Source organism: Gavialis gangeticus, unplaced genomic scaffold (genome assembly GCF_001723915.1).
Source record: "Gavialis gangeticus isolate Ggan-Ray unplaced genomic scaffold, GavGan_comp1, whole genome shotgun sequence".
NCBI lineage: Eukaryota > Metazoa > Chordata > Crocodylia > Gavialidae > Gavialis > Gavialis gangeticus.
Window position 1 is genome coordinate 214,137,902 of NW_017729032.1, and position 10,304 is coordinate 214,148,205.

General features: G+C 42.5%; 1 protein-coding gene across 1 annotated transcript in view; it reads right to left on the minus strand.

Moving 5' to 3' along the window:
- Positions 1-115: 115 nt before the first annotated feature.
- MORC3 (MORC family CW-type zinc finger 3) overlaps positions 116-10,304 on the minus strand; it is a 77,290-nt gene continuing 67,101 nt past the window's right edge. Inside the window, exons 16-18 of the mRNA XM_019524999.1 lie at positions 10,032-10,304; positions 7,265-7,428; positions 116-572 (exon numbers count right to left, since the gene is read on the minus strand). Of these exons, the coding sequence (XP_019380544.1) occupies positions 419-572; positions 7,265-7,428; positions 10,032-10,304 (591 nt within the window). The 3' untranslated portion in view covers positions 116-418. The remainder of the gene's footprint in view (positions 573-7,264; positions 7,429-10,031) is intronic.

Consider the following 10,304-nt stretch of genomic DNA (forward strand, 5'->3'; position numbering starts at 1 on the left):
TTTAATGCCACTGTCTTCATTGTGCAGGAACAAACAAATTTAATGATCAATGAGAAGTACAAAATCAAAAGAAAGCTGAAAAACTTTGTACAAAATGATTGCGATTCCAAAGAAGTAATAAAAATATCTGCAGATTTAATTACAAATACATTTACATTTTAAAACAAAAACATTTAAATTTAAGTATGTCTGGGGTTGCTCAACACTGCCAGTGTTCCTTTAAAAATAAAGTTAAAGTTACACAGTAAAGTACCTGCCATATCTGTGAGAACATTCGAGTGCATAGAATATATACATTTTACATTGGGTTTGTGGCACATAATATATCTAAATTACTCAAACATAAAATGAAAACAATATTTACAGTATTTACTGTACAATATAGTAGAGGCTGAGCAAACGTCTACTAAGTCCGATACTAAGTACTGCTGATTTCATGCATTTGTTCTACAACTTGTCCTAAGATTTCATCAACTACATCCACATCATAATTTACTTCCTTTAAATCTAGATCAGGCATAATTGTAGCCAACAAATGTCCAACATTTACTCGAAGGGATCGCAGTTTCAGGCTGTAAGGAAAGAATATTGATCATATTAGAGAAGCTTCTATATGCATAGTGCAGATAATTCTGAATTTGCAAAATAAATTAATGTTTTAAATAACTAATTTAGAATGATGCCCACAGTAAACTGCAGCTCTCACAATTACGCTATCCAACTGATAACCAAAGGTTCTGTATATCTGACTTAAAAGAAGCAGATGAGCCAATATAAAATGTAATATAGCTCAAAGTTCCCTATCCCTAGTGGCTAAGACCAATATTTTAAGGTTTGAGTATCACAGCTCCTGATCTGGAGGTTTGTATGATTATTCAATTTTAAATGAAAACAGTACCTAGTTTCATCAGGGGATCTGGGGTGCACTCCTACTCCACTTTGATTCCTGCTCCACTGAAAGTTCAAAAAAATTGGCCAGCAGGGAGAGCCACTTTTCTACTGAGGTGGAGCTAAGAAAGTCAACTGACTTCATGGCTCATTATTATCCACTTGATTTCTGCTAATATCTCTACTTCATAGGTGTTAAAACCCTTGATCTTCTCCTCTAAGCTAGCCTTTCTTTTACAATTACCCAGTCTGTTATCTATTCCCAGTAATATTTCTCATCTCACCACCCAGTACACCCAATAAAAGTGTGCTGCTATCTAGGAACCTGTAGTTGGTGGTTTGTTTCTAAGGGATTTGAACCTACAACATATCACAGACAAGGAGGGGTGGGGCAGGACTAAAAGCAGGCTGAGCTGTGGAGCAGCACAGTAGTCAGAGGCAGGAGGGAGTTGCAAAAGTAAAGCAAAGAAATGTTATTACAGTCACCCTTTTTTGGGTTATTCATTGCAACAGATGATAAGGCTGTGTGAGGTTAACCTAGTAATACAATCAGGTTGGCATAAAGCCAGGCTTGCGCAGACCCAGAGGGGCTGGACTCCCCAGTTAAGGGAGTTGCTAGTGGCTGAAGCAAGTCCTCCCCTAACCTCAACTGTTTGTGTATGTTGAGGATGAAGGCCAGCTGGGGGCATGCTGTAGGGAAAGGGGTCTGTGCAGAAAAGGAAATGTTGAAGAGAAGGGGAGCTTAGACAATAGAGGGGTGGGGATTGAGGAGGTACTAGGGCATTATGGGGGCAGAGAGGTGTGAAGGGCAGATAGAGTTTGGGAGCAAAAACAATTGTGTAGGAGGGAGGCCTCCAAGGTTTATGATGGTTTACAGTGAGGTCTGAAAGGAGAGCATCATCCATTTTCTAGTTAAGTTTTCTTTTCAAAGGTATTCAAGAAAGTTTTGTCTGTTTATGGATTAACTTGTACTCTCCAGGGTCAGGAGAAGGCTCAGTGGGATGTGAGGAAGATGGTCAATGGTCTGGGGGCTGAGGCATGATGGGGATGAGTCTGTGCTGGGTGGGGGTGATGAGGGGGCAGGGTAGGACTCAGTGGGGTGCCAGGGTATCTGACAGGGATTGGGGCACAATGGGATGGTGCTGATCACAGTGTCTGTGGGATAACAGTAGACAGAGTTAAGCCAGGGGGCATCTGAGATGGTAGGGATAATCTATAAGGGGCACTCTGGGGCCATGAGGGAGTGTTTGAGGGACCCACATGTAGGGATGCAGGAAGCAGGTCCATCCATGGCCAGACGGTGGGTAGCAACTGACACCAGGTGCCTGTCCTATCCTGAAGATAGCAATTCCTCTCCCAATTTTGTTTGCATCATAAACTGAATATAGGTCTCTAGGCCCCTAGCACATCAGTAAAGCTTCTAGATTCTTTTTAACTGGAGAAAAATAGATCTTGTGTCATGGGATGATGCACCACAACATCTGCATTCCCTTTTCCAAAGCCCTAGATCTGTCCATGAGTTTTATCCTTCTCATTAAACATAACATTGGAATAACAGACTTGGTGGAACAGCTCGCACAACTGGAACAGTATCACAAATGGATATAAACTGTTCTGGAAGGACAAGCAGGGCAGAGGAAGAGGAGTTGCGCTTCATGTAAAAGAGCTATATGATTGCTCAGAGCTCCAATATGAAACTGGAGACAGGGTAGAGCAACAAAGGTGATGCTGTGGTGAGTGTGTGCTACAAACCAACAGACCAGGTGAATGCACATGTCCCATGCACAGGCCCTGGTTCTAATGGGGGACTGCAATCACCCTGATATCTGCTGGGAGGGCAATACAGCAGTGCACAAGCAATCCAGGAAGTTTTTGGAGAGCAATGGGGACAACTTCTTGGTGCAACTGTTGGAGGCCAACTAGCGGCTCTTCTTGCCTGCTGCTCACAAACAGAGAAGAATTGGTGGGGAATGCAGTAGTGAGTGGGAACATGGGCAGCAGTGACCCTGAGATGATTCACTTTATGATCCTGAGGGAAGGAAGGACAACATATGGACCCTGGACTTCAGCAAAGCAATTTGGACTCACCGATGGCCCATCTGAGGGGGAAAGCAGTTTAGGAGACCTGGTTGTATTTTAAAGAAACCTTGCTGACAGCACAGGAACAAACCATCCCGATGTGTAGGAAGACTAGCAAGTATGGCAGAAGACCAGCTTGGTTTAGCAGGGAACTATTCAGGGAGCTAACAAACAAATGGAAGCTTACAAGTGGAAACTTGGACAAATGGCTAGAAAGAAGCACACAGGGATGAAATCAGGAAGACCAAAGAGCAAGTGAAGTTGTAGCTAGCAAGGGATGTGAAGGGTAACAAGAAGGAATTCTACAAGTATGTCAGCAACAAGAGGAAGAACAGGGAAAGTGTGGGTCCCTTACTGAATGGGGGAAGGCAACCTAGTGACAGAGGATGCAGAAAATACTGAAGTACTCAATGCCTTTTTCACCTTAGTCTTCACAGGCAAGGTCAGCTTCCAGACTATTGCACATGGCAGCACAATTTGGGGAGCAGGTGAGCAGCCAACAGTGACCAAAGAATAGATTAGGGAGTATTTAGAAAAGCTGGATGTATAAAAGTCCATGGGGCCAGATACAATGCAACCAAGAGTGCAGAGGCTGCTGGCTGATTTGATTTCAGAGCTGCTGGCTATTATCTCTGAAAATTCATGGTGATTGGGAGAGGTCCTGGATAATTGGAAAAAGGCAAATATAGTGTCCATCTTTAAAAAAGAGAAGAAGGAGCATCTGGGAAACTAGAGACCAGTCAGCTTCTCCTCAGTCTCTGGGAAAATCATTGAGCAGGCCACAAGGTCTTCTTTTCCAAGTGCTTAGATTCCTAAGCACTTGGAGAAGAAGGTGGTGATTAGGAACAGTCTGCATGAATTCACCAAGGGAAAGTCATGCCTGGCCAACCTGATTGCCTTTCACAATGATATGATTGGCTCTGTGGATGTGGGAAAGAGCAATGGACATGATATACCTTGACTTTAGCAAGGATTTTGACATGGTCTCTCTCAACATTCTCACCAGCAAGCTAAGGAAGTCTGGGTTGGATGAATGAACTGCAGGGTGGATAGTAAAATGGCTGGATCATCAGGCTCAAAGGGTAGTAATCAATGGCTTGATGTCTAATTGGCACTCTGTGTCAAGTGGAGTGCCCCAGGGGTTGGTCCTGGGGCTGGTTTTATCCATTATCTTTACCAGCCATCTGGAAGACTGCACCCACAGCAAGTTTGCTGATGATACCAAGCTGGGGGAAGTAGTAGATATGCTGAAGGGTAGGGCTAGGATTCAGAGAGACCTTGACAAATTGGAGGACTGAACCAAAAGAAATCTCATGAGTTCAGTAAGGACAAGTACAAAGCCCTGCACTTAAGACAGAACAATCCCATTCACCGGTACAGGCTGGTAACTGACTGGCTAAGCAGCAGCTCTCCACAAAAGGACCTGAGGGTTACAGTACACAACAAGCTAAATATGAGCCAGCAGTGTGCCCTTGTTATGAAGAAGGCTAACGGCATACTGGCCTGCATATTAGGAGCACTGCCAGCAGACTGGGCGGGGGAAGCGATTCTTCCTCTATTCTGCACTGGTTAGGCCACAACTGGAGTACTGTTTCCAGCTTTGGGCCCCCCACTACAGAAAGGATGAATTGGAGAGTCCAGTGGAGGGCAATGAAAATTATTAGGGGTCAGGGGCACATGACTTCTGAGGAAAGGTGGAGGGAACTGGGCTTTATTTAGTCTGAAGAAGTGAAGACTGAGAGGGGATTTGATAGCAGCCTTCAACCTCTTGGTTCCAAAGAGGATGGAGCTAGAGTGTGCTCAGTGGTGTCAGATGACACAATAAAGAACAATGGCCTCAAGTTGCAGCAATGGAATTTAGGTTAGATATTAAGCAAAACTCCCTCACCAGGAGGGTAGTAAAGCACTGGAACAGCTTATCCAGAGCAGTTGTGGTCTCTCCATCCTTGGAGGTTTTTAGGACCTGGCTAGACAAAGCCTTGGCTGCGATAATATAGATGGGGATGATCCTGCTTTGAGCTGGGGGTTGGACTAGATGACCTCCTGAGGTCCCTTCCAACTCTAATTTTCTATGATTCTATGATAAAACAACCTTGAATAAAAAAAGGTAAGAGGTTTTCTTTATTTGTTTGGATTAGCAAACTCAAACACTGGCAGACACTTCTCTCCAATTTTGCTAACAAAAAACAGTGTGAGAAACACTTTAATCCTCCAGGGATAAAAGGAGAGATGAAAAAAAGGAGCAGTTAGGAGGAGAAAGGTTTACTTAGTTCCAAAAGTACCTCAAAGAAGAGCTGTTCAACCTGTAACTGGATGGGGGCTGTATCCCATGCCAGCTGCAATACTGGGAGCCAAGGGCTCCTGGGCAGCCATGTGTGGCTCTATCCAGCTTTGTGACATTTTGTGCCTCCTGCCCTCTGGGGCGGGCACAGAAAGCAGAGGTCGTAGGAGAGAAGGGCAGCCTGGAGTCCCTGACTGCTAGTGCAGCTCAAGCAATAGGGGGAGCAGCAACTGGGTGGCAGCAGATTAACTACTCAGGGTGCATTTGGCCCATGGGCTACCAGTTGGACAGCCTGGCCTGAAATTAAAAGCAGGAGTGAATGTAAAGACATGAATCTATATGCTTTAGATGAGGGCAACCTGGAGCCACATGGGTCACAGACCACACAGGCTCAGCCCTGGGTATTCCTTGGTGCATGGGCTGCCTAGTGCCTTCCATCTCCTAATAACATGTACCACATGGACTGCCCAGTGTGCCCCCATCGGGCACACAGCCCAGCACCCCCTCCCCCCACGTACAGGCAGCCTGGCTCCTTCCACATGGTGTGTGCAGCCAAGAGGTGTAGTGGTTGCTGCATGTGTGGCATGCTCAGCTGGGAGAGGTGAATGGGACAGGGACACACTGGGCTGCCTGTACTGCAGAGCTGCCTGTGTCACTCATGCAGCAGGGAGGGTGCTGGACAGCCCAGCTCCCCCTCTCTCCCACCCACATATATCACATGGGCAGCACTCCTCCCTCCCCATTTAGTACAGCTCCCCATGTATGGTCAAGAAAGGGGTTATGGCAAGCACAGCTGGGTGTTTGGTGGGCGTCTAGCACCCTCCTTGCCATGCAAGCATCAGGGACAGCTCCACAGAAGAGGCAGCCTAGCTCCCAGGGCTGTGGCAGGGAGAGGGTTGCTGCATGTGGCTGGGAAAGGTGGGGACCTGGGCAGCCTGGCTTCCCCACCCTTACACTACTGCATATGCAGCTCAACACTGCCGCATTCCAGCTGCATGCATTACCCACTTTCAGAGTGGGCAGGCTCCCTTTTTTGCTGTACTGCTTGGGCAGTCCAGCTGTTTTCCATCTGCAGCAGCAGGAGCAACTGGGGAGGGGGAATAGCAGCCAGCTGGGAGCATATGGGCCACATGCTAATGCTTCAGGGGCCACTAGTTGGACAGCCCTGCTTTAGATGTACTTTTCTGTTTTATTTTATAATTGTTTTTTATTCACCCTTACCCTTCTGTGTCCTTTTTGCTTTCTTCTATATTCCTCTTCTTTTCTTGTTATTCCTTTTGTATGTCTTTTCACTCTTTGCCTTTCTACCTCCCCCATCCCCCCCAAGTTATTTCTGAATCAAGTACCCCTTCTTTTCTTTAGAGTATTTTCTTCTTGGAAACATTTCCTTTAGCACTGCCTGTAGTTGATAATCTATCATGTTCTGTGGATGGCTTCTGTCAAAACAAATACACTCCCTTGTCCAAATATATGCAAGTGCAGAAAAACTGGATGCCACTGGTAGCAAATCAACTGCTGATTTAAGGAGGAGCTACCACAGCTGAGGAAGCAGCAAGATCAGACCTGTAGCTCACACCTCACACTTGAAATGCAGCCCATGGAAGGTAGTCAACTAAAATATGTAAAAGATACATTCACTAGAGAGTACAAGTAATCCATAAACAGATGAACAAAACTTCTTTAGATACCTTTGGATAGAAAACTTACAAGAAAATGGTTGATGCTCTCCTTTCCCTGTTGCAAAACATTAAGCATGCTGTTAATTCTTCATTAATGCTATGAAAGCAGTGACTATTAATCAAACCTATTTTATTTGTGCTGCAAACATTTTTTTGGATTAATTAGACAATAAGCTCAGCATGCAGGTGCTTTAATCCTTTTAATGTGGACCCTAGATAACAACTAATCTGAAAAAAAATATTTTAGGAGATGAAGTATGAATGTTAGGAGGGCAGCAGTGAAAAATTCAGAGAGGCTGAGAAAACCAGAAACGGGCTTGAAATAGGCAACTAATACCTTTCTTCATCGGAGTAATTTACTTGATCTTCAACATTACTGGTTGTAGAATCACCTGCTTGTGCTACCGCTTGTGGAATTGTAGCTTTTAATTGTGCAATTTCTGTTTTAAGCTCCTCACACTGAAAGGCTATTTGAGTTTTCTCCATTGACAGCAGTTCAATCTGAAACACAAAAATCAAAATAATCACTTTTGACTCCAAAGTCAAGATGCAGCAATTTAAATCAAGGTGAATTAGGAAATGATTTAAAGTCACTTGACTTCTAGAAGTAGCTTACTGAAACACTGAAAAACTCTTTAGTTATCTGTGCCATTACAATTTTAGATCTACATTTAGTAACTCCATTATCTGTTTTATAAAAGTTATATTACTACTGATAACACTGTCAACACTCCTATAGACAAAGAAAGGAAAACAAGAAAAGAAAAAGCCTTGGGGTCAGCAAACAAGCAGGTACATAAAACATTATGCGCATATATTCTTCAAAAGAGACTCCTCAAACTCATGCTTGAGGTTAAATCATATATGAAAGTTTTTTAGAATTGAATTTTTATACCACTAAAAATGTTATAAAATGTTCTCATTTCAAAACACAACTTCAGTAGTAACAATGAGAAGTTCACTTTTAATATATTAACCCTTTTTTTTCTTTAATATGCATATACACTAATATTTAAAAAAATAAGAACCTAACATTTGTAGCCTAAATATAATTTTAGGAGCCTAAAGGTGTGATTCTTTAGAAGCACCTATCTGATTTAGAAGGGAGGACAAGTTTAATTGGCTTCAAGCTTATGGATACTAACTGGTTGAGGTATTTTAGCATTCTTAAAACAAATTAAACAGAGGAGAAAGGGGTACTGGGTGCAGCCATGAAACAAGCTACTTTCTTAATGTTTTTGTTTGACTTTGTTGTTCACAGAAAAAGACTTCTCTTTTCAGCACAGACCAAGTTTCATAGTTAAGATTCTTACCTTTGTAAAATTTGACATTCTAGTAACAGGAAGATGACATCCACTTTAGCTATTTAAGACTAAGAAATATCGAGCAACAATTAAAGAATGTTTTCTTGGTCATTTTTATGCACACTACATGAAGTGAAAGAAAACTATTATTGTTCCTAGAGTTGGCGGAAACAAAGGAAGCGAATGTTCATTTTTCTTAAGGCAAAAAGCAGAATGTATTTACTCTTTCATGATATAGTGCAGTGGTTCTCAACCTATTTGCCATAGTAGACCACACTTGCAGCCCTCAATGTATTACGTGGGCCACGTTCACACAACTTACTTCCTATGTATCAGTTTAAAAAATGTTTTAACAGGTTGTCACGTGGGCCGTAGCAGTGTGCTGATTGGGCTGCATGTGGTCTGTGGGCTGAGAACCACTGACAAAGTGCAAAAACGTATTAGCTAAAATTGACAGAACACTTAAATACATTACACAAAATCCACCCTAATTCTGAATATACTTTAAAAAAATTACTACTTGCAAAAAAGGCAAATTGACAATACAGAGGGCAGCAAACGTATTTATACTTATCATAAGTAATGTATTTCCAAAACTGTGAAATCTCCTATGTGATATTCTACTTATATGTTTCAAGCTTACTTTGTAAGGGAACCACTTCTACATGGATAACAGTAAAGTAAGTTTCTATCCAAATTCAATTATCCAATTCCTTTACTAGTTGTGTCACTTAAACCTATCTTTTATGTGATAAAATCATGAACATAATTCCTATGTTAGAGCCAATTTTTAAAATTTAACATTTTGAGAAGTATTAAAATAGGAACTGTAACATAGTAGTTGTTGTTCTGATGCATTCGTTTGGGTGGTCGCTTGCTCACAGTCAATCTAGCTGTTCGAGCTGCTTGGGTCTCTGCGCTCTGAGGCCAGTACCAGCAACTGGCCTCCTGAAGTGCAGGTGCAATGGAGAAGGAATAACTCAAATTAGTGCTGGGTGGCAAAAACCTCCAAGCAGTTGTCATTTTCACGGCACATGAGCTGGTCTGTTCAGTAATCAGGTGAACTCAGTAGAATTGCCCAGGAAAACACTGTGCATAAACTATGCTCCCCTAGGCTGCTACAAAAACAAACAAAAAACCCCCAAACTGTCTAGCACCTATATTTATACCCAATTGTTCATGCCGATATTTATCTGCCCCTTTGCTAACATATCAATTTTACTTGTCCATTTGCCAAGTTCATACCTGGCCCCTTCAGTTTTTACTTTACTCCTAAACACTCCCTTTTTGGACCTCTCTCCTTGTTACTATGTTCTTATTTTTTCTACATCCCCTGTCAAGTCATTTAGAGGTCTGTAACACCTGTTCTTTCTGAGCACTCTCTCAGAGCCTTAGCATAACTAGAAGTCCCACAGGAGTAAGAACATACTAAAAATAATGCGTGTATGGGCAGACAGGTTTGGATATGTAAATAAACAATTTACAGCATACCTGCACATATCTTGGGGCTACCAGCTAATACACTAATCCAAATAATCTCATCTGACTGTACCACTGGTAACCTAACCTTGATTTCCTAATATTTTCTTCCAATGGTATACAGTGTACTCCAGAGTACTGGTCTTTGCTCACTTGGTGACTCACTGATGGCTACAGAGATCCTTGGGCAAACTCAGTGAACGATGGAGGCTTTTGTGTATAACCTTTAAAAACAAAGCAAAACAACCTCCCCCGCACTTCTCCCCCCCCACCCAAAAAAAACTGACATTACCCTACCATGAACTGTTTTAATGTGCATACCTCATTTTTGTATTGGTCCCTCTCAATACTGCATTTATCTAGTTGTCTGAAGACATCATCAAGTTGCACAGCAATTTCATCCACCTCACTTTTACTGTCACCATTAGTACATTTGCTGCATTCAGTTTTTAAGTTTTGCAGAGTATTGCACTGTTCCTTTAGATTTTCTATCTCTTTTAAGGCTTGTTGGTACAGAATAGCTATGTCTTCTGGACTATGTTCTTGGAAATGTTCAGGGAATGTGGTATTAGTCTCAGTTGATTGATGGCACAT